We start from the raw sequence: 24,087 nt of genomic DNA on the forward strand, positions 1-24,087 counted from the left end.
TCCCTGTCTGCACATGTGCAGGAAGGCTCTTTGGGGGTCAAAAAGGGAGGCGGAACCACCCCATAGTATGTGGACATACACCCATAGGCTTCTGAGGTAGGATCCATCTCAGTAAAAAGTTGCACACACATGTTGGGGAGAATCCTAGGACCAGTTAGGAGAGAAGAAACAAGATAATTGGCCAAAAGTAAACCAAGACCCTGGGAAACCTGTGTGCATGCAGGTCAAGAAGCAACAGTTAGAACCAGACATGGAACAAAGGAGTAAATCAAGGCTATATGTTGTCACCCTGCTTGTTTAACTGGTATGTAGAGTACATCATGCAAAATGTCAGGTTAGAAGAATCACAAGCTGGGATCAAGTTTGCCAGGAGAAATATCAACAACCTCAGATATGCAGATGATACCACTGTAATGGCAGAAAGCGAAGAGGAACTAAAGGGCTTCTTGATGAAGGTGAAAGAGGAAAGTGAAAAGCTTGCTTAACACTCAACATTCAAATGACTAAGACCATGGCATCTGGTTTCATTAGTTCAGTTCAGTTCAGTCACTCATTGGTGTCTGACTCTTTGTGACCCCATGGACTGCAGCATGCCAGGTCTCCCTGTCACTTCATGGCAAATAGATGGAGAAAAAATAGAAACAGTGACAGACTTTATTTTCTTGGACTACAAAATCACTGGGGATTATGACTGTAGCCATGAAATTAAAAGATTCTTGCTCCTTGGAAGAAAAGCTATGACCAACCCAGAGAGCATATTAAAAAGCAGAGATATCACTTCAAAAAAGGTCCATAGTCAAAGCTATGATTTTTCCAGTAGTCATGTACAGATGTGAGAACTGGACCATAAAGAAGGCTTGAGCACCAAAGAATTGATGCTTTCACATTGTGGTGCTGGAGAAGAAACTTAAGAGTCCTTTGGACTGCAAGGAGATCAAACCAGTCAATCCTAAAGGAAATCAACCCTGAATATTCATTTGAAGGACTGATGCTGAAGCTGAAACTACAATACTTTGGCCACCTGATGCGAAGAAACAACTCATTGGAAAAGACCCTGATGATGGGAGACTGAGCTCAGGAGAACAGGGTGACAAAGGATGAGATGGTTGGATGGCATCATTGACTCAATGGACATGAGTTTGAGCAAACTCCAGGAGATGGTGAAGACAGGGAAGCCTGATGTGCTGCAGCCCATGGGGCTGCAAAAAGTCAGACTTAGTGACTAAACAACGAAGACCCAGAAGGACTGTCTTATATGTGTGATTTACTTTACCTGTTTACTCATTAGAGAGGATGCCCATACCTTCTCTCTTCGGGTGTATATTTCTGCCTAGTTTCTGACTTAAATAAACTGCTTCTCTGTGTGCTCTCCCACTTGTTGTGCTGTGTCTTTAATAATAAACTTTGTACCTTTTTTAGTTTTTACCTCCTTGAAACTTTCAGATTAGGGTAAGAGCCACTTTGCTTTCAGCTTCTAGCTCCTGGGCTTCCCTGGTGTCTCAGACAGTAAAGAGTCTGCCTGCAGTGCCGGGGAGCAGGGTTCGATCCCTGGGTTGGGAAGATTACCCTGGAGAAGGAAATGGCAACCCACTCCAGTATTCTTGCCTGGAAAATCCCATGGACGGAGGAGCCTGGGAGGCTACAGTCCATGGGGTCGCAAAGAATCCCTCATGACTGAGTGACTTCACAAAATTAAGTAGGAGGTTTGTCATTTTCACCTAACAGGAAGTCCAGAAGGTGCTGGGAGGTAGGGGGATGGATCCTCTCTCCTTTCTACCTCTATGAGCAGGAGCACTTAGGTCTATTTCTACCTGGTGGTCTAGTAGCTAATATTCCTGGTTTTCATCTAGGTTACCCTGGTTCATTTCCTGTGGAGGGAACTAAGATCTCTCTTTGGGACACTGAAACTTACTGTTGCCTATCCAAGATCAAAATGGTGGGAAGAGAAAGGTAGACAGTGACTTCCCGCTACCAGGGTCCTTGCCAGTCTTTCCCCAGATCCAACGTCCAGCATCTGAGGACTGAGGAGCATTCAAGACCAATCAACCCCCATCGGTTACAGGGGACAGCAGTTTCTGACTCTGAGGTGATGCTCACCCACCAGCCTCAACTCTGACTCCTGCTACTGAGCGCAACTTTTGGTTCCTCGCTTGAGGCTTGGCTCCAACTCAGCGAAGGTTGAACAAACATTTGTTGAAAGAAGGGAAGTATAGGGTTTAGGGGATTTGGGAGACTGGAGGGAGTTACAGTTTAGTGAGGGAGACTGCTGAGCAGAAAACAAGACAGGTAATACAGTTTGATGGTTGTTGTGAATGGAAGGGCTGGGAGAGTTGTCCTTGGACGGGAATCGGGAATGACATTTTGCTCTGCGTCTTTTAAACCCAGTGAAATTCGTTGTTTGAAGGCGTTGGCGTAAGCCCTTCGCCACTGGGCCTTTTCTCTACAGCAATCATCCTGTGCGTCCTTTAAAAAAGACAGGTTTCCTCTGAAGAGTTGCCAAACTCCAGCAGCAGAAGCGGCAGCAGGGCACAGCCTCAAGCACGCTGGTCTCAGCAGCGCCCCCTCCGCCCTGGTCCTCAGACCCGCGCTGCCGGTTGCTGGGCCTGGAGCGGGAGAGCCGAGTCCATCGCGGCCCCGCGGCCGCGCCCGGCCCCTCTGCGACGGGCTGGCCCTCGCCTTCCGGCCGAGTGGGAACCGGGGGCGGAGCCTCGGGCGGCGGAGCGAAGCCCGCCCCGGAGTGGGCCCCGCTCCCGGCCCGCCGCGCGCCCGGCACCTCCCCGCCGCCGCCGCCGAGCTGGGGCGCCGTGGCCCTGAGACCATGCGCCATCTGCCGCGGGCCCGGCTGCTGGCGCTGCAACTCGCCCTGCTCGTGGCCTCGGGGGCCCCGGAGGCGCCGCTCAGCGCGCCGCGGAGCCTGGTGTGGGGCCCCGGGCTGCAGGCGGGCGTCGTTCTGCCGGTCCGCTATTTCTACCTGCAGGCTGTCAGCTCGGAGGGCCAAAACCTCACCCGCTCGCCCCCAGGTAGTGTTCGACCGCGGGCCTCCCCCGCCCTGCGGCCGCTCCGCGCTTCCCCTCCGCTCGTCCCGGCCTCGACCGCGCGCCCCTCCCCGGGAACCCGCCCGCCGCCCGCCGCCCGCGCGGCGTCCTTCCCTCGGCTCTGGTCACCTCCTCTTCTCCTCCCCTCCCAGACCCAAAGGCTGAAGGGAGTTGCAACGCAAGTCTACTGAATGAATAAATGAACTCCGAGCTCCCTTCCGCAGTTAACGTGCGGGGACTGATAATCCGTAAGGATGGCGCCCGGGGTGTTAATGAAAGCAGTGTGAGTCACAAGTTGGAGATGGTCTTTCTACGCCTGACTAGTTGTCTGATCTGTTACAGCTTGCAGGGAGTGCCTTCACGCGTTGAGTCATCCAGCCCGAGAATCGGATCGGGGTGCGTTGTTTAGGCCTGATCCTACAAAAAGCAGATGTCAGAGAAGCAGGCAATTTAGGAGGCAGTTTTGCAGGCTAGATTTTTTGTTTTCTTAGAGTTTCGAGTTCTTGAAAGCGGATCGCAGGAATTAGTGAAACTCGGAACTAACTAGGTTTTCCCTCTGGTCCTGTCCTGAATCCCTTCTGCCCAGTCGTCCTCCCAGGTTCTCCTTAGTATCTTCAGTTTGCGACTTCTAAACAGCTTGTCCTGCTAGTTTCGAGTTGTTGCTAGTCAGGATTTGCTGATTTATGTCCTGTCAACTGGCACCCGGTTTTGTCAACAAAGAGACAATCAGAATACCCAGCGCCCTTTCCACCGCCAGTGGAAAACTGAGTTCTTTGGTTTTTTAAGAAGTCTCCATGGCCCTAAGGATCAGAAGATCCTTAAACCCAGATGTAGTCTTTCACCACGGAGTGTATTTTCTTCTTTATAGTTTTCTTTGTTTTCTAAAAATAATTTTGTAATGTTATAAATGGGGGCGAGGGTGTTTAGAAAAAAGATGGAAAACTAAGGGAAAAATTAATTTATACATGAAAAAGGGAAGTTATATGATCCAAAATGAAATACTGTTAATCCTACTTTTAATGAAAGAACTATAAATTCATATAGGCTTCCCAGATGGCACTAGTCGTAAAGAACCCACCTGGCAATGCAGGAGACTTAAGAGACAGTGGATTCCACTCCTGGGTGGTGAAATCGCCTGGAGGAGAGATAGGAACCCACTCCAGTATTCTTGCCTGGAGAATCCCATGGACAGAGGAGCCTGGAAGGCTACAGTCCATAGGATCACAGAGTGTTGGACTTAGCTAGCACACATGCATAAATTCAAATAAAATTCTATTTTTATTCCATTTTTAATCTAAAAATAATGGCAAATTTTTTAACTGCGAATACTCAAAAGCTGTTAATGAAATACTCTTAGACAATGACCTTCATCCTTTGCTGGTGGGAGCAAATTGGTCAAATGTTCCTAGAAAGTAATTTTCCATGAAGAATCTTAAACATTTACAAACCTAATGTGCAAAATATATGTCTCAACAGTTAGAAAATGTAAAAATGAAATGTAATGAAAATGAATATGTAAAAATGAAAAAAAAAGTCATTTATGAAAAATGTCCATGTCTTTTAATCTGATAATCAGACTTCTTAAAAAATGATCTTCATGTAGTCAAAGACTTATGAGCAAGGATATTCTTGCCCCATTATGATTACTTATTGCAATAAGTTTAAAGAGCAGCTATAAGGTAGTTGTTAAACAAAGCATGGTACATTCATGTGATGAAATATTTAACAGCTATTTAAAGTAGCACTTTCAATTCCACTATGAGGTATCTAAAGTAGTCAAATTCAAAGAAAGAGAAAGTAAAATGGTGGCTGCCAGGGGCTGATGGAAGAGGGAAATGAGAAGTTGTTGAATGGTACAGAGTTTCAAGTTTTGCAAAATGAGAAAGGTCTAGAGTTTGTGCACAAAAAATGTGAATATATTTCAGTTCAGTTCAGTCCCTCAGTGGTGTCCAACTCTTTGCCACCCCATGAATCGCAGCACGCCAGGCCTCCCTGTTCATCACAATCTCCAGGAGTTCACTCAGACTCATGTCCATCGAGTCCATGATGCCATCCAGACATCTCAGCCTCGGTTGTCCCTTTCTCCTACTGCCCCCAATCCCTCCCAGCATCAGAGTCTTTTCCAGTGAGTCAACTCTTCACATGAGCTGGCCAAAGTACTGGAGTTTCAGCTTCAGCGTCATTCCCTCCAAAGATATCCCAGGGCTGAATTCCTTCAGAATGGACTGGTTGGATCTCCTTGCAGTCCAAGGGACTCTCAAGGGTCTTCTCCAACATCACAGTTCAAAAGCATCAAATCTTCGGCGCTCAGCCTTCTTCACAGTCCAACTCTCACATCCATACATGACCACAGGAAAAACCATAGCCTTGACTAGACGGACCTTAGTCGGCAAGGTACTGTCTCTGCTTTTGAATATGCTATCTAGGTTGGACATAACTTTTCTTCCAAGGAGTAAGCGTCTTTTAATTTCATGGCTGCAGTCACCATCTGCGGTGATTTTGGAGCCCCAAAAAATAAAGTCTGACACTGTTTCCACTGTTTCCCCATCTATTTCCCATGAAGTGATGGGACTGGATGCCATGATCTTCGTTTTCTGAATGTTGAGCTTTACGCCAACTCTTTCACTCTCCTCTTTCACTTTCATCAAAAGGCTTTTTAGTTCCTCTTCGCTTTCTGCCATAAGGGTGGTGTCATCTGCATATCTGAGATTATTGATATTTCTCCCGGCAATCTTGATTCCAGCTTCTGTTTCTTCCAGCCCACTGTTTCTCATGATGTACTCTGCATAGAAGTTAAATAAGCAGGGTGACAATATACAGCCTTGATGTACTCCTTTTCCTATTTGGAACCAGTCTGTTGTTCCATGCCCAGTTCTAACTGTTGCTTCCTGACCTGCATACAGATTTCTCAAAAGGCAGGTTAGGTGGTCTGGTATTCCCATCTCTTGAAGAATTTTCCCACAGTTGATTGTGATCCACACAGTCAAAGGCTTTGGCATAGTCAATAAAGCAGAAATAGATGTTTTTCTGGAACTCTCTTGCTTTTTCCATGATCTAGCGTATGTTGGCAATTTGATCTCTGGTTCCTCTGCCTTTTCTAAAACCAGCTTGAACATCAGGGAGTTCACAGGTCATGTATTGCTGAAGCCTGGCTTGGAGAATTTTGAGCATTACTTTACTAGCATGTGAGATGAGTGCAATTGTGTGGTAGTTTGAGCATTCTATGGCATTGCCTTTCTTTGGGATTGGAATGAAAACTGACCTTTTCCAGTCCTGTGGCTACTGCTGAATTTTCCAAATTTGTTGGCATATTGAGTGCAGCACTTTCACAGCATCATCTTTCAGGATTTGAAATAGCTCAACTGGAATTCCATCACCTCCACTAGCTTTGTTCGTAGTGATGCTTTCTAAGGCCCACTTGACTTCACATTCCAAGATGTCTGGCTCTAGATGAGTGATCACATCATCATGATTATCTGGGTCGTGAAGATCTTTCTTGTACAGTTCTTCCATGTATTCTTGCCACCTCTTCTTAATATCTTCTGCTTCTGTTAGGTCCATACCATTTCTGTCCTTTATCGAGCCCATCTTTGCATGAAATATTCCCTTGGTATCTCTAATTTTCTTGAAGAGATCTCTAGTCTTTCCCATTCTGTTGTTTTCCTCGATTTCTTTACATTGATCGCTGAAGAATATATTTAACACTACTGAAATGTACACTTAAAAATGGTTAAGATGGTCAGTTTTGTGTGTTTCAAATCACAATAAAATTTTTGATGTTTTAAAATATTATTTAGTCATGCTTATACAAGTTTGAGGATGGAACAGGAAACAAATTATATAGTTTTATTCCAAGTCATAATAAATAAATGAACCTGTACCTCATACATCAGGATTATTGGTGGTCACAGCAAGAGAGTAACACATTTTTTTCCACTCTTCTTTTTTACCCCCAAATGATCATAATGTTTTAATAATCAGAGAAAAGTCATAAGGAAACAAACTAAAGACTTTCACCAGGTTCTTTCAGACAACCTCACTTTTATTCCTTTAGATTCTCCTTTCAGGATACGATTCCTAGCTTCCGTTTAAAAACCTGCCCTATATTTCTGAAGTCTCACCCAACCAGTCTTTACATTTTCTGCTAACATGGTTCACTTACAAGTCCTGAAAATTTTCTTTCTCCAAGAACTAAATGAAAAATACGGAAAATTTTCTCAAACTGTAATCTTACATGACTTACCAAGATTCCCTTATTAATTAGCACTCTCATTTAACAATGTTACACTTATCTGAGTACTGTTATTATGCCGCATATCTCCAGGAACCTAGATAGCAAACATGTGAACTTGAATGGTCTAAAACAGGGGGATTTCAAACAGGAGTTCACAGACAGAAATTTGGGGGTCTGTGGTTTTGGATGAGCAAGAACCCAATCTATATTTTCAGTAACCTCTGACTTAAATTGAGTATTTCCTTCTATTATGATTATAGGCAAAACCTGTTGACATTGTTATATTCCCAACATCTAACACACTGCCTGGCAGAGTTGCTCAGTAATTATTGTAGAAGAAAAGAAAGAAGAGATGGAGAGAGGGTGTTTGGAGTATGTCTAGATAGCAAGATACCAGGACTCTTTTCTAATCAGTCATCCTCTACCTTCATCAGTAATACCTCCATAAAATTATCTTACCTCCTAGTTATGTAGCACTTCAGTGTTTTGAATTGTGCCCTGTTTCATATGCTCTCCTTAATCATCTTGTGAGTTAGTAAGAGTGTTAGTCACTCAGTTGTGTCCAACTCTTTGTGACCCCACGGACTGTAGCCCACCAGGCTCCTCTGTCCATGGAATTCTCCATGCAAGGTTATGGAGTGGGTAGCGATTCCCTTCTCCAGGGGATCTTCCCAGCCAAGGGTTTGAACCCAGGTCTCCTTCATCGCAGACAGATTCTTTACTGTCTGAGTCACTAGGATAGGAAGGACTGGTATTATTCTCTTCACTATTCCTGTAAGAAACAAGCTTAGTGAAAATAAATATTTTTCCTGTGGTTCCACAGTGGATAAATGTCAAAGTCATGTCCAGATTCCCCATACTTTCAATACCTAGTTCAATGGTCTTTCCCTTTTATCAAATCACTGGTATTGTTAATAAGATCTCTGTTTTCAATAGGTTCTTGTAGAATATTCCCAATTAGCAGGCAGTCATACATTTGGGAGGATTTCCATTTAGCCTCGAGTTGTACCAAGTTGGCCTTCAGGACTGTTCCCTTGGCCAGGTGGAGTCAGCCCTTTTGTTGCAGCTGTAGAGAACATTAATAAAATTCCTAAACAAAAAGGGAGATGAAGACTCCATTGTAACAGGAATGACAAAGGTTATTTTTCCAACTATGAATTTTGAGAACCTTGTTGTTCTTACTCAGTCACTAAGTCATGTCCAACTCTTTGTGACACCATGAACTGCAGCATGCCAGGCTCCTTTGTCGTCCACTATCAGGCAGAGTATGCTCAAATTCATATCCATTGAGTCAGTGATGCTATCTAACCATCTCATCCTCTGTTGCCTGCTTCTTTTGCCTTCAATATTTCCCAGCATCAAGGTCTTATCCAATGAGCTGGCTTCTCACATTGGCTGGCCAAAGTATTGGAGCATCGAAACAAAAGCAAAGTATTGGAGCTTCAGCTTCAGCATCAGTCTTTCCATTAAATATGCAGGTTTGATTTCCATTAAGATTGACTGGTTTAATCTCCTTGCGGTCCAAGGGACTCTCAAGAATCTTCTCCAGCACAATTCAAAACCATCAAGTCTTTGATGCTCAGCATTCTTTATGGTCCAGCTCTCACATGCATACATGACTACTGGAAAAACCATAGCTTTGACTATACGGACCTTTGTTTGCAAAGTGATGTCTCTGCTTTTTAATATACTGTCTAGGTTTATCATAGCGTTTCTTCCAAGGAGCAAGTATCTTTAAATTTTATGGCTGTAGTCACTGTCTCCAGTGATTTTGGAGCCCAGGAAAGTAAAATCTGTCCCTGCTTCAGCTTTTTCCCTCTTCTATTTGCCATGAAGTGATGGGACCTGATCTATAATCTTAGTTTTTTAAATGTTGAGTTTCAAGCCAGCTTTTTCACTCTCCTCTTTCACCCTCATTGAGAAGCTCTTTAGTTCCTTTTCACTTTCTGCCGTTACAGTGGTATCATCTGCATATCTGAAGTTATTGATATTTGTCCAGGCAATCTTGATTCTAGCTTGTGATTCATCCAGCATGACATTTTGCATGATGTACTCTGCATATAAGTTAAATAAGCAGAATGACAGTATACAGCCTTGACGTACTCCTTTCCCAATGTTGAACCAGTCTATTGAACCAGTCTATTGTTCTGGTTCTAACTGTTCCTTCTTGACCTGCATACAGATTTCTCAGGAGGCAGGTAAGGTGGTCTGGCATTCCCATCTCTTGAAGAATTTTCCACAGTTTGTTGTGATCCCTATAGTCAAAGGCTTTAACATAGTCGATGAAGCGGAAGTCATTTTTCTGGAATTCCCTTGCTTTCTCTATGGTAAAATGGATGTTGGCAATTTGATCTCTGGTTCCTCTGCCCTTTGTAAATCCAGCTTGTACCTCTGGAATTTCTTGCTTCACATATTGCTAAAGCCTAGCTTGAAAGATTTTGAGCATAACCTTGTTAGCATGTGAAAAGAGCACAATTGTATGTTAGTTTGAATATTCTTTGGCATTGCCCTTCTGTGGAATTGGAATGAAAGATGACCTTTTCCAGTCCTGTGGCCACTGCTGAGTTTTCCAAATTTGCTGATATATTGAGTGCAGCACTTTAACAGCATCATCTTTTAATATTTTAAATAGTTCAGCTGGTATTCTGTCACCTCCACTAACTTTGTTTGTAGCAATGCTTTCTAAGGCCTGCTTGAGTTCACACTGCAGAATGTCCAGCTCTAGGTGAATGACCACACCATTGGTTATTTGGGTTATTAAGACCTTTCTTGTACAGTTCTTCGGTGTATTTTTGCTACCTCTTCTTAATCTCTTCTACTTCTGTTAGGTCTACTTGCTGTTTATGTCCTTTCTCGTGCCCATCCTTGCATGAATTGTTCCCTTGATATCCCCAATTTTCTTGAAGAGATCTCTAGTCTTTCCCATTTTATTGTTTTCCTCTATTTCTTTGCGTTGTTCACAAAAGAACGCCTTCTTATCTCTCCTTGCTATTCTCTGGAACTCTGTATTCAGTTGGGTATATCTTTCCCTTTCTCCCTTGCCCTTCTTTTCTCTTCTTTCCTCAGCTCTTTGTAAAGCCTCCTCAGACAACCATTTTGCCTTTTTGCATTTCTTTTTCTTTGGGATGGTTTTAGTCAGTGCCTAATATACAATGTTAGGAACCACCATCCTTAGTTCTTCAGGCATTCTGTTTACCAGATCTAAACACTTGACCATATTTGTCATCCACCATATAATCATAAGGGATTTGATTTAGGTCATACTTGAATGGTCTAGTGGTTTTCCCTATTTTCTTCAATTTGAGCCTGAATTTTGCTGATCTGAGCTACAGTCGGCAACAGGTCTTGTTTTTGCTGACTGTATAGAGTGTTTCTATCTTTAGCTGCAAAGAATATAAACAATCTGATTTCGTTATTGGCCATCTGGGTTATGTTCATATGTGGAGTCATCTCTTGAGTTGTTGGAAAAGAGCGTTTGCTATGACCAGTGTGTTCTCTTGACAAAATTCTGTTAGCCTTTGCCCTGCTTCATTTTGTACTCCAAGGCCAAACTTGCCTGTTACTCCAGGTAAGTCTTGACTTCCAACCCCCTAAGATGAAAAGGATATCTTTTTTGATGTTAATTCTAGAAGGTTTTGTAGGTCTTCATAACTGGTCAGCTTCAGCTTCTTCCATGTCAGTGGTTGGGACATAGCCTTGGGTTACTGTGATATTGAATGCTTTGCCTTAACTGAACTGAGATTATTCTGTCATTTTTGAGATTGCATCCAGGTACCAAGTACTGCCTTTTAGACTTTTTTGTTGACTATGAGGGCTACTCCATTTTTTCTAAAGGATTCTCACCCACAGTAGTAGATATCATGGTCATCTGAATTAAATTCTCACATTCTGTAGCCTGCCAGGGTCCTGTGTCCATGGAATTCTTTAGAAAAGAATACTGGAATGAGTGGGTAGCCATTCCTTTTTCCAGGCGATCTTCCTGACCCAGAGACTGAACCAGGGAAGTCCCTCATCACTTTCTTTCACTTTCATTCCTGTCCATTTTAGTTCACCGATTCCTAAGATGTTGATATTCATTCTTGCCGTCTCCTGTTTGACCACGTCCAATTTACCTTGATTCATGAATCTAGCAGTCCAGGTTCATATGCAATATTCTTTACAGCATCAGACTTTACTTTCACCACTAGACGAATCCACAACTGAGTGTCGTTTCTGCTTTGACCCAACTATTCCATTCTTACTAGAGCTACTAGTAATTGCCATCTGCTCTTCCCTAGTAGCATATTGGACAGCTTCTTACCTGGGAGGCTCATCTTCTGGTGTTATATCTTTTAGCCTTTTCATACTGTCTATAGTGTTCTCCAGGCAAGAATACTGGAGTGGGTTGCCATTTCCTTCTCCAGTGGACTACGTTTTATCAGATTCTTCACTGTGACCCATCTGTCTTAGGTGGCCCTGTACGGCGCAGCTTCATAGCATCACTGAGTTATACAAGCCCCTTCACCATGACAGTGCTGTGATCCATGAAGGGGAATCTATATGTCAGCTTTACACAGTGTGACAAATTGGATTCAAAATGGGCTTTGAAGGAAGAGTCAAGCTGTGTGCAAATTTTGGTTCTGCTACTCATATATATGAGACCTTGGTGAAGTTACTGAACTTCTTCATGATAGCCTTTGGCTTACTGATCTGTAATATGGGATGACAAATACCTTTCTCACAAGTTCTTGGAGGAAATAAATAAGAGATATGAAAATCTCAAGCTCAGGGACAGGCACAGTCCCCCTGACTAAGTAAGTGAATTTTTTTAAAAAATGCTTTCTTTCCCAATCAAAAATTTTCAAAGTTTCCAAGTCTGATGATATAAAGTTTTGATACGGCCAACCTCCTTTTGTCTCCTTTAGTCACTGCTTTCTTATTCAGTTTGCTATCTTTCATAAAGAAGTGTGAATTTGTAGAACAGAAAAGCTCAAGCTGACTTCATTTCTGTTCCATTATATTAGCCTCCAAAGCAAATGAAAATTCACATTCCTTCTATGTGAAGCAATTTGAAATGACACTCTTCTTGTTTTCTCTTTTATGAGGGTAGGATTGCTTATTTCTAAGTTAGTCCTGATCAATTTTAAATTAATGAAGTGTTCTGGAGATTTATTCTCTAAGCTAAGTTTCTTTCAAAATGTCACATAGTCATTAATATGCTTGTCCTATCTGTGTTTTATTTAAAATCATAAACTTATGGAGGATAGAACTATTTGATAGGTGATAAGAAGCTTTTCTGTCCTGTTTCCAATCTGGGGAGAAAATGGTGGAAATGGCTTTTTAGTCCAGAGGCTCTGCCTTCCTGATTTTCAGTCTGCTACACCACTTTGCCTTCCTGAAACTAAGTGGGAAATAACACAAAGCAATGATTTATACATTTCATTAGGCATTTCAGGTAATTGACCAACATTTATAATAATTTCACATTATTATTTTTTTTTACAACATCCCTTATCTCATTTCATTTATTTAGGCAGATGTCTTTCATAATTTTATCACACTTTTTCAAAAATCCTAAAAAGTATGTGTTTGGTACTTAATTATTTACTAGCAATATATCAGACACTACATTACTATTAACTAAACTGAAGAGACTAAGAAACATTTTTTCTGACCCACAAGAAAACAACAAAACCTTTGAAGATCAAAAAAAGTAGAAACATCACTCACTAGATTTAGAAACTAAGAATAAGAAAAATAAACTTTTTTCTTCAGTAATTTCAAGAATATATGTTAAATATGTTTAATATTTGAATATTATTAAATGTAGTTATGATATAAAAGATTTCTTTGATCACAATTTGCTGTTTACCAAGGCTGTGTATTTCAGAAGATTCACCACTTTTCTTTAAACGTTTTCCTTTGATGTGGTAATAAACTGTGATTAGGATATTGACCGCTCCTTGTTTTCCGAGTGCTTGAGGATCAGATCTGCGCTGAGTGCAGGTATGTCCACTGTACTCTCTGAAGAAAGAAGTCCCAATGTTTAGTCCTGCAACAGTGTTGTTTCAAAGCCTAAAAAAGTCAGCTAATACACTGCAAAAAGAGAAGGGAAAGTTTGCTAAGTAGGTATTGTCTATCCTAGAACAGAAAACCCACAGAATTTTGAAGTTTAAAGGAATGATAGAGTAACCTAATGTAACTGTTTCATTTCAATTCTAGGAAAGAAGCTTAGAGGGGTACATCTAGTATTTACAAGGTGTGTGAGTTTGTGTGTAGGTGAGTGTGTTGTATTTGTGCAAACCTAGCAAATAATTATAATCTCTCTCTACTTAAGGAAATGGAAGGGAAATTTCTTCAGAATTGAGGGCTATTAGGTATTAAGATGGACTACAAAGACTTGTGCATACTTTATAAGGAGAAAGTGGAATTTTCTTAGAGCTACACCATCCTAAAAGTTTATGGATACTTTTAAACTGTGGTGTTAGAGAAGACTCTTGAGAGTTCCTCAGACTGCAAGGAGATCAAACTAGTAAATCCTAAAGGAAATCAGTCCTGATTATTCATTGGAAGGACTGATGCTGAAGCTGAAACTCCAATACTTTGGCCACCTGATGCGAAGAACTGACTCATTGGAAAAGACCCTGATGCTGGGAAAGACTGAGGCAGGAGGAGAAGGGGATGACAGAGAGTGAGATGGTAGGGTGGCATCACTGACTTAGTGAACATGAGTTTGAGCAAGCTCCGGGAGATGGTGAAGGAGAGGAAAGCCTGGCATGCTGCACTCCATGGGGTCACAATCAGACACAACTGAGCAACTGAACTGAAGTGGGCTTTTAAACCTACCCAAAGGAGAAACTTCAGACTTAAATTAAAGAAAGTAGGGAAAACCATGCGACCATTCAGGTATGACCTAAATCAAATCCCTTACAATTATACAGTAGAAGTGACAAATAAGTTCAATGGATTAGATCTTATGACAGAATGCCTGAAGAACTATGGACAAGTTAGTAACATTGTAAAGGAAGCAGTGATCAAAATCATCCCCCAAAAAAGAAATGCAAAAGGGCAAAATGGATGTCGGAGGAGGCCTTACAAATAGCTGAGAAAAGAATAGAAGGCAGAGAAGGAAAAGAAAGATATGCCATCTGAATGTAATTCCAAAGAATAAGAAGAGGTAAGAAAGCCTTCTTAACTGACCAGTGCAAAGAAATGGAGGGCAAACAATAGAATGGTAAAGACTAGAGATCTCTTCAAGAAAATTGGAGATTCCAAGGGAACATTTCATGCAAAGATGTGCACAACAAAGGACAGAAATGGCATGGATTTAGAAGACAATATTAAGAAGAGGTGGCAAGAATACACAGAAGAACTATACAAAAAATACTTAATGACTCAGGTAATCACGATGGTGTGGTCACTCACCTAAAGCCGGATGTCCTGGAGTGTGAAGTCAAGTGGGCCTTAGGAAACATCACTAGGAACAAAGCTAGTGGAGGTGATGGAATTCCAGTTGACCTATTTCAAATTCTAAAAGATGATGTTGTGAAAGTGCTGCACTCAATATGCCAGCTAATCTAGAAATCTCAGCAGTGGCCACAGGACTGGAAAAGGTCAGTTTTCATTCCAATCCCAAAGAAAGGCAGTGCCAAAGAATGTTCAAACTATGCACTATTATACTCATTCCACATGCTAGCAAAGTAATGCTCAAAATTCTCCAAGCTAGGTTTTAACAGTGCATGAACCAAGAACTTCCAGATATTCAAGCTGGATTTACAAAAGGCAAAGGAATCAGAGATCAAATTGCCAACATACATTGGATCATAGAAAAAGCAAGAGAGTTCCAGAAAAACATCTACTTTTGCTTCATTGACTACACTAAAGCCTTTGACTGTGTGGATCACAACAAATTGTGAAAAATTCTTAAAGAGATGGAAATACCAGACCACTTTACCTACCTCCTAAGAAATCTGTTTGCAGGTCAAGAAGCAACAGTTAGAACTGAACATGAAACAATGTACTGATTCCAAATTGGGAAAGGAGTATGGCAAGGCTGTATATTGTCACCTTGCTTATTTAACTTATATGCAGAGTACATTATGTGAAATGCCAGGCTGGATGAAGCACAAGCTGGAATCAAGATTGCCAGGAGAAATATCAGTAACCTCTATATGCAGATGACACCACCCTTATGGCATAAAGCAAAGAGGAACTAAAGAGCCTCTTGATGAAAGTGAGAGAAAAGAGTGAAAAAGCTGACTTAAAACTCAACATTCAAAAAACAAAGATCATGGCATCTGGTCCCATCACTTCATGACAAATAGATGCGGAAACAATGGAAACAGTGACAGACTTTATTTTCTTGGGCTCCAAAATCACTGCAGATGGTGACTGCAGCCATGAAATTAAAAGTTGCTTGCCCCTTGGAAGAAAAGCTATAATCAACCTAGACAGCATATTCAAAAGCAGAGACATTACTTTGCAACAGACTTCTGTATGGTCAAAGCCATGGTTTTTCCAGTAGTCATGTTTGGATGTGAGACTGGATCATGAAGAAAGCTGAGCACTGAACAACTGATGCTTTTGAACTGTGATGTTGGAGAAGACTCTTGAGCGTCCTTTGCACTGCAAAGAGATCCAACCAGTCAATCCTAAAGGAAATCAGTCCTGAATATTCATTGGGTTGACTGATGCTGAAGCTGAACCTCCAGTACCTTGGCCACCTGATGTAAAGAGCTGATTCATTAGAAAAGATCCTGATGCTGGGAAAGACTGAAGGCAGGAGGAGAAGGGGACGAGAGAGAATGAGGTGGTTTGATGGCATCACCAGCTCAATGGACATGAGTTGAGCAAGCTCTGGGAGATGGTGAAGGACAGGGAGGCCTGGCATGCTGCAGTCCATGGGGTCACAAAGAATCTGACATGACTGAGCGACTGAACTGAACTGAACTCACAGTTAATTTACAATGTTTCAGGCCCACAGGAAGGTGATTCAGTTATACACGTACATATATATTATTTTTCAGATTATTTTCCACTGTAGATTGTTATAAGATATTGACTATAGGTTCCTGTGCTATACAGTAAATTTTTGCTGCTTATTGCATATCTAATTTTTAAAATTAGAAATCAAGCATTCTATTCACACTAAGTCAAACAAGTGAAATCAAAATGTCATACAGTTTTTAATGAGGTAAAAATTCATGTTTTCTAAAATATATATAATACATACTATTTATATGTATACAAAAACTTTTCTACTTTGCTTGATAAAGGCTTAAGAAAGAACTTCAGAAAAAAAAAAAAGAAGAGATGGAGAAATTGGGAAACATAAGTAAATGAAATGGGAGCACTGAATATGAAATGACAAAAGTAAAACAAACTAGATAAAAGTAAAGGATCATCATATAGTCCATTTGTTTTTAAACATGGCTGCTCAATAGAAACATACCTGGAGCTTTAGAGAAAAAAAGCAATACCTGAACACTTGTATTTTTCAAAAAAATACCAAGATAATTCTGATACACATCTGGATTTCAAAAAATGATTACAGGTTTTTCTATTAGTTCCTAGTTTTGGGTGATATAGAGTTCTATTATTTTTCTGTTGACCGATCATGATACGATGGTATTAAGTGAGCAACAGTTACATAATCACAATAGTAAAAGATGCTTATCAGTTTTCACAATCAATCAGTTCAGTTCAGTTGCTCAGTCGTGTCCAACTCTTTGCGACCCCATGAATCGCAGCACGCCAGGCCTCCCTGTCCATCACCAACTCCCGGAGTTCACTCAGACTCATGGCCATCGAGTCAGTGATGCCATCCAGCCATCTCATCCTCTGTCATCCCCTTCTCCTCCTGCCCCCAATCCCTCCCAGCATCAGAGTCTTTTCCAATGAGTCAACTCTATGCATGAGGTGGCCAAAGTACTGGAGTTTCAGCTTTAGCATCATTCCTTCCAAAGAAATCCCAGGGCTGATCTCCTTCAGAATGGACTGGTTGGATCTCCTTGCAGTCCGAGGGACTCTCAAGAGTCTTCTCCAACATCACAGTTCAAAAGCATCAATTCTTCGGCGCTCAGCCTTCTTCACAGTCCAACTCTCACATCCATACATGACCACTGGAAAAACCATAGCCTTGACTAGATGGACCTTAGTTGGCAAAGTAATGTCTCTGCTTTTGAATATGCTATCTAGGTTGGTCATAATCAATAACCAAACACAAAATAAAAGATAATTACAATTGCAAGCCATATGGGGAACATGATTAACCTAACAATAGAAAATAATTACATACAATTTGGGAAGTGGGGGGGGAGTCAAGCAGAGTGATGTGGTAAGTGGAAGTGCATACATGCACATGTTTTCATCTGTCCAGCCAGTCTATGTCTTTTGGTTGGTGCATTTAATTCATTTATATTATGTTAACTATCAATATGTATGAACCTGTTACCATTTTCTTAATTATTTGGGGTTCATTTTGTGTAGGTTTTTTCCTTCTCTTGTGTTTCCTGCCTAGGGAAGTTCCTTTAACATTTGTGATAAAACTGGTTTGGTGGTGCTGAATTCTCTTAACTTTTGCTTGTCTGGAAAGCATTTGATTTCTCCATCAAATCTGAAGGACAGACTTGCTGGGTAGGGTATTTTTGGTTGTTGGCTCTTCCCTTTCATCACTTGGAATATATCATGCCATTCCCTTCTGACTTGTAGAGTTTCTGTTGAGAAATCAGCTGGCAACCTGAAAGGAGTTCCCTTGTATGTTATGTGTCATTTTCCCCTTGTTGCTTTTAATATTTTATCTCTGTCTTTAATTTTTGTCAGTTTGATTACTATGTGTCTTGATGTGTTCCTCCTTGGGACTCTGTGCTTCCTGAACTTTGCTGACTATTTTCTTTCCCATGTTAGGAAAGTTTTTAGCTATTATCTCTTCAAATATTTTCTCAGGTCCTTTCTGTCTTTCTGCTCCTTATGGGACCCCTAGAATGTGAATGTTGATGCATTTAATGTGTCACAGGTCTCTTTGGCTGTCTTCCTTTTTTTTAATATTTTTTTTCTATATTCTGTTATGTGGCATTGATTTATACCATTGTGCCCTCCAGGTCATTTATCTGTTCTCTGCCTCAGTCGTTCTGCTCTTGATTCCTTCTAGTGTATTATTCAGTCTCTGTTTTTTGTTCTTTAGTTCTTCTAGATCTTTGGTATGCATTTCTTGCATCTCCTCCATTGTTTTCCAAGATCCTATCATTATTCTGAATTCTTTTTCTGGAAGGTTGCCTATCTCCAGTTCATTTAGTTGTTTTCTCAGCGGCTTTATCTTGTCCCTTCATTTGGCAGATAGCTTTCTGCTTTTTCATCCTGATTAACTTTCTGTGATATGGTTTTTCTCATATCTGTGGTATTGTGGTACTTCTTGCTGCTTCTGTCTGCCCTCTGATGGAGGAGCCTGAGAGGCTTGTGTAAACTTCCTGGTGGGAGTGACTGGTGGTGGGAGAAATTGGGTCTTGCTCTGGTGGGCAAGGCCTTGCTCAGTAAAGCTTTAACCCAATTATCCACTGATGGGTAGGATTGTGCTCCGTCCCTATTAGTTGTTTGGCCTGAGGCAACCCAACCCTGGGGTCTATGGTTGGGTTAATGGCAACCTCCAAGAGGGCTTATGCCAAGAGGAACCTTCCAGGACTGCTGCCGCCAGTTCCCCCATCCCTGTGGTGAGCCTCTGCCAACCCACGCCTCTATAGGAGACGCTCAAACATTGGCAGGTAGTTTTGGTTCAGTCTTCTGTGGGGTCAGTGCTCCTTTCCTCAGGGTCTTGGTGTGCACAAGATTTTGTTTGTGCCCCGCAATACTGGAGTCTTTTTCCCCAGTCCTGTGGAAGTCCTATAATCAAGTCCTGCTGGCTTTCAAGGTCAGATTCTCTGGGGATTCCCAGTTGCCTTGTCAGATTTCCCAGGCTGGGAAGACTGACATGGGATTCAGAACCTTCACGACGTGGGAGAACTTATTTGGTATTATTTTTCTCCAGTTTGTCGGTCACCCATCTGGTCAGTATGGGATTTGATTTTGTCGTGATTGTACCTCTCCTACCATCTCACTCCAGCTTCTTCTTTGTCCTTTGGTGTGGGGTATCTGATTTTATTGGGTACCAGCGTTCTGTTAGTGATTCTTCAATAGCTGGTTGCAATTCTGGTGCTCTCACAGGAGGTGAGCACATGTCGTACTATTCTGCTATCTTGAGCTGCAGGCCTCAGTTGCTTGGTTTAGAAGACCCAAACCAAATATAGTTCCTGGTGTCAAAGATCTACAAAACTAAAATAATTTTGTTTACCATTGATGAAATGGTAAAAATAATAAACTTCTGTGAACGTTAAATAGAAGAAAAAATAAACTTCTGTGAAACAGAACCATGAAATAGAATTACTTATACTTTTTTTTTTCCAGGTCAAACACTATTCAGAGTAGTAATCAAATCTCTGTCACCTAAAGAGTTAGTTCGGATTCATGTCCCTAAACCTTTGGACAGGAACGATGGAACGTTTTTGATGCGATATAGGATGTATGAAACTGTCAGTAAAGGGCTGAAGATAGAAGTCCTTTATGGTGATGAACATGTTGCTCAGTCTCCCTATATTTTGAAAGGTAAGTAATTATTACATAAACCAGAGCCAACCTTATGTGTAGAACCCATAGCTTTCAGATTGCATTAAGAAGATGTTAAAGACATGTGCAAAAGGATAAATGTGATATATGTACCTCCTGGAATTCAATTCTCTTGATATCTTAGGGGAGAGAAAAACTAAGTAATTTAAACAGATTTAAATGACAAGCAAAAATATTCTTGTGTATTTACCCAGGTAGTTACCGTGTTTAGTACTCTTCATTCTTTTGCATAGATACATGTTTTCAGTTAGTACTATTTGCCTTCTACCTAAAGAATTCATATTAACTTTTCATTTAATGTGAGGATGATGGTGATTAGTTCTTACAGCTTTTAGATATCTGATAATATCTTTATTTTGTCTTTATTTTTGAGAGATGTTTTTCCAGGTAGAATTATCAGTTCAGTTCAGTTGCTCAGTCATGTCTGACTGTTTACAACCCCGTGAACTGCAGCATGCCAGGCTTCCCTGTCCATCACCATCTCCTGGAGCTTGCTCAAACTCATGTCCATCGAGACAGTGATGCCATCCAACCATCTCATCCTCTGTCATTCCTTTCTCCTCATGCCTTCAATCTTTCCCAGCATGAGGGTCTTTTCTAAAGAGTCAGTTCTTCGCATCACATGGTCAAAGTATGAGAGTTTCAGCTTCAACATCAGTCCTTCCAATGAATATTCAGGACTGATTTCCTTTAGGATTGACTGGTTGGATCTCTTGGCTGTCCAAGGAACTCCCAAGAGTCTTCTCCAACACCACAATTCAAAAGCATCAATTCTTCAGTGCTCAGCTTTCTTTATGGTCCAACTATCACATCCATACATGACTACTTGAAAAACCATAGCTTTGACCAGATAGACCTTTGCTGACAAAGTAATGTTTCTGCTTTTGAATGTGCTGTTTAGGTTTGTCATAGCTTTTCTTCCAAGGAGCAAGCAACTTTCCATTTTATGGCTTCAGTCACCATCTGCAGTGATTTTGGAGCCCAAGAAAATAAAGTCTGTCACTGTTTCCATTGTTTCCCCATCTATTTGCCCTGAAGTGATGGGACCGGATGTCATGATCTTTGTTTTTGAATGTTGAGTTTTAAACCAGCTTTTCACTCTCCTCTTTCACTTTCATCAAGAAGCTCTTTAGTTCCTCTTCACTTTCTGCCATAAGGGTAGTGTCATCTGCCTATCTGAGGTTATTGATATTTCTCCCGGCAGTCTTGATTCCAGCTTGTGCTTCATCCAGCCAAGCATTTCACATGATGTACTTTGCATATAAGTTAAATAAGCAGGGGAACAATATACAGCCTTGCTGCTGCTGCTGCTGCTGCTGCTGCTGCTGCTGCTGCTGCTGCTGCTGCTGCTGCTGCTGCTGCTGCTGCTGCTGCTGCTGCTGCTGCTGCTGCTAAGTCGCTTCAGTCGTGTCCGACCCTGTGCGACCCCATAGACAGCAGCCCACCAGGCTCCCCCGTTCCTGGGATCCTCCAGGCAAGAATACTGGAGTGGGTTGCCAGTTCCTTCCCCAATGCATGAAAGTGAAAAGGGAAAGTGAAGTTGCTCAGTCGTGTCCGACTCTTCGGGACCCCATGGACTGCAGCCTACCAGGCTTCTCCATCCATGAAATTCTTCAGGCAAGAATACTGGAGTGGGGTGCCATCACCTTCTCCATACAGCCTTGACATACTCCTTTCCCAATATGGAACCAGTGTGTAGTTCCATGTATGGTTCTAACTATTTCTTCTTGACCTGCATACAGATTTCTCAGGAGGCAGGTAAAGTGGTCTGGTATTTCCATCTCTTGAATTTTCCTCAGTTTGTTGTGATCCACACAGTCAAAGGCTTTAGTGTAGTCAATGAAGCAAAAGTAGATGTTTTTCTGGAACTCTCTTGCTTTTTCTATGATCCAATGTATGTTGGCAATTTGATCTCTGATTCCTCTGCCTTTTGTAAATCCAGCTTGAACATCTGGAAGTTCTCAGTTCACGTACTGTTGAAGCCTGACTTGGAGAATTTTGAGCATTACTTTGCTAGCATGTGAGATGAGTGCAATTGTGCAATAGCTTGAACATTCATTTGCACTGCCTTTCTTTGGGATTGGAATGAAAACTGACCTTTTCCAGTCCTGTGACCACTGCTGAGTTTTCCAGATTAGCTGGCATATGGAGTGTAGCACTTTCATAACATCATCTTTTAGGATTTGAAATAGCTTAACTGAAATTCCATCACCTCCACTAGCTTTGTTCCTAGTGATGCTTCCTAAGGCCCACTTGACTTTGCATTCCAGGATGTCTAGCTCTAGGTGAGTGATCACACCATCATGGTTATCTGGGTCATGAAGATCTTTTTTGTGCAGTTCTTCTGTGTATTCCTACCACCTCTTCTTAATATCTTCTTCTTCTGTTAGGTCCATACCATTTCTGTCCTTTATTGTGCCCATCTTGGCATGAAATGTTCCCTTGGTATCTCTAATATTCTTGAAGAGATCTCTAGTCTTTCTCATTCTATTGTTTTCCTCTGTTTTCTTGCATTGATCACTGAGGAAGACTTTCTTATCTCTCCTTGCTATTCTTTGGAACTCTGCATTCAAATGAGTTATTCTTTCCTTTTCTCCTTTGCTTTTGATTGACAGTTTTTTTCCCTCTTTGAATACTTGAAGTATATTGTTGTGCTGTCTTCTATATCTGCTCATTTGCATTATTTCCAGTTATAAATCTGCCATTTTCTATATCCTTGATCCCCTGCTAGATATTTTTCTCTTTATCAGTTGTTTTGAACAATTTGATTATTATGTGCTTTGGTGTAGTTTTCTTCATATTTCTTATGCTTGAGATTTGTGGAGCTTTGGGTTTATAGCTTTCATCAAATCCAGCATATAAGTGGCTATAAGTTCTTCAAATATTTTTTCTGTTCTAGCTCAGCTCTCCTCCAAGAATTCTAATTACCCATGCATTAGACTTGAAATTATCCCATGACTCAATTATGCTCTTTTCATGTAAAATTATATTTTTCTCCATTTTATTTTATATAGTTTCTATATGTTTAAGTTTACAATCTTTCTATTATGTTCAATTTGTCATTAATTTTATCTAGTGTATTTCTCATTGCTCAATGCTTTCTCATCTTCTTGAGCTTTTCTCTAGGATGCAATTAAGTTGTTTGGAAGTAAGTTGATCCTTCAAATTTTCTTTTACAATTGACTAGGCAGGCCCAGAGCCATGTTTAGTCTAGGGCTTATTATTCCTTACTACTCAGGCAATACGTCTCTGCATATTCTATCCAACTTCTATGAATTAGGATGCTTTCCAGTTTGGTTTGTATGAATAGGCACTTTTTCCAGCCCTGTATGAACCATAGGTACTTTTGCCTCTAATCCTTATGGCCTCATGGATAGTTCTTTCTTTGTTTTGGACAGTTTATTCAAACATATATATTGATCAGTATGCCTTAAATATTTGAGGGGAACCTTGTACAGATCTCTCGAGTTCTGTCTCTGTGCAGTATGTTCTACAGCTTCTGGCTGCCTTGGACTTTCAGCTCTGTCTCAACTCAGTGAGACTTCTGGGCTCTGCCCAGATTGTTCCTCCCTGTTGCACAACCTAGAAACTCCCTTGGGCAGTAAACTTGAGGAACTATAGAGTTTACATCATTTGTTTGTCGTCTCTCAAACTCTATTCATTGCCTAATGTCAATGTCTTAAAAAACTATTGTTTCATATATTTTATCCATATTTTGGTAGTTTTCATTAGGAAGCTAAATTGACCCCTATTTCTTATGCTGGTCTGAAGTAGAAATCCTCAAGAAAATTAAATAGCTTTTAAAGTTATTTTTATATTAAATATGGCTATATTATAAAATAAGATAAATTTTGCACAAATTCTTTTTTAAATGAGTCTTCAGAATAGTTTCATACTTATGTCTGACCACTTCAAGCTTACACTTCAAGATGTCCCTGAGTTTCATATTTCCTTTTTGAGATGTGCTGATGGAGGTAATTTTAGGGATTCAGAGGAAGAGACCTCATCTTGTCTTTAAAAATCACCAGCCTTACTACATAATCATGCCTAAAAAGGAATACATTCTCTTTTTCCTTGTTGAAAGGTAAGTTTTATGCTCATCAGCCATTTATAGCTCATTGGAAATAAATTTATCAGTGAATTGAATGAGTAGGTTACTTTCGTAGGTAATATGCTATATGTTAC

General features: G+C 41.0%; 1 protein-coding gene across 2 annotated transcripts in view; it reads left to right on the forward strand.

Moving 5' to 3' along the window:
* The window catches only part of KDELC2 (KDEL motif containing 2), a 32,786-nt gene continuing 11,517 nt past the window's right edge, over positions 2,819 to 24,087 (forward strand). Inside the window, exons 1-2 of one of the 2 annotated variants that reach the window (XM_018059829.1) lie at positions 2,819 to 3,020; positions 19,684 to 19,881. In XM_018059829.1, coding sequence (XP_017915318.1) covers positions 2,819 to 3,020; positions 19,684 to 19,881 — 400 coding nt within the window. Of the gene's footprint in view, positions 3,021 to 19,683; positions 19,882 to 24,087 lie in introns of those variants that run through there. The other variant, XM_018059830.1, reaches the window with a different exon arrangement.

This window comes from Capra hircus, chromosome 15 (assembly GCF_001704415.2).
Source record: "Capra hircus breed San Clemente chromosome 15, ASM170441v1, whole genome shotgun sequence".
NCBI classification, from domain to species: Eukaryota; Metazoa; Chordata; class Mammalia; order Artiodactyla; family Bovidae; genus Capra; species Capra hircus.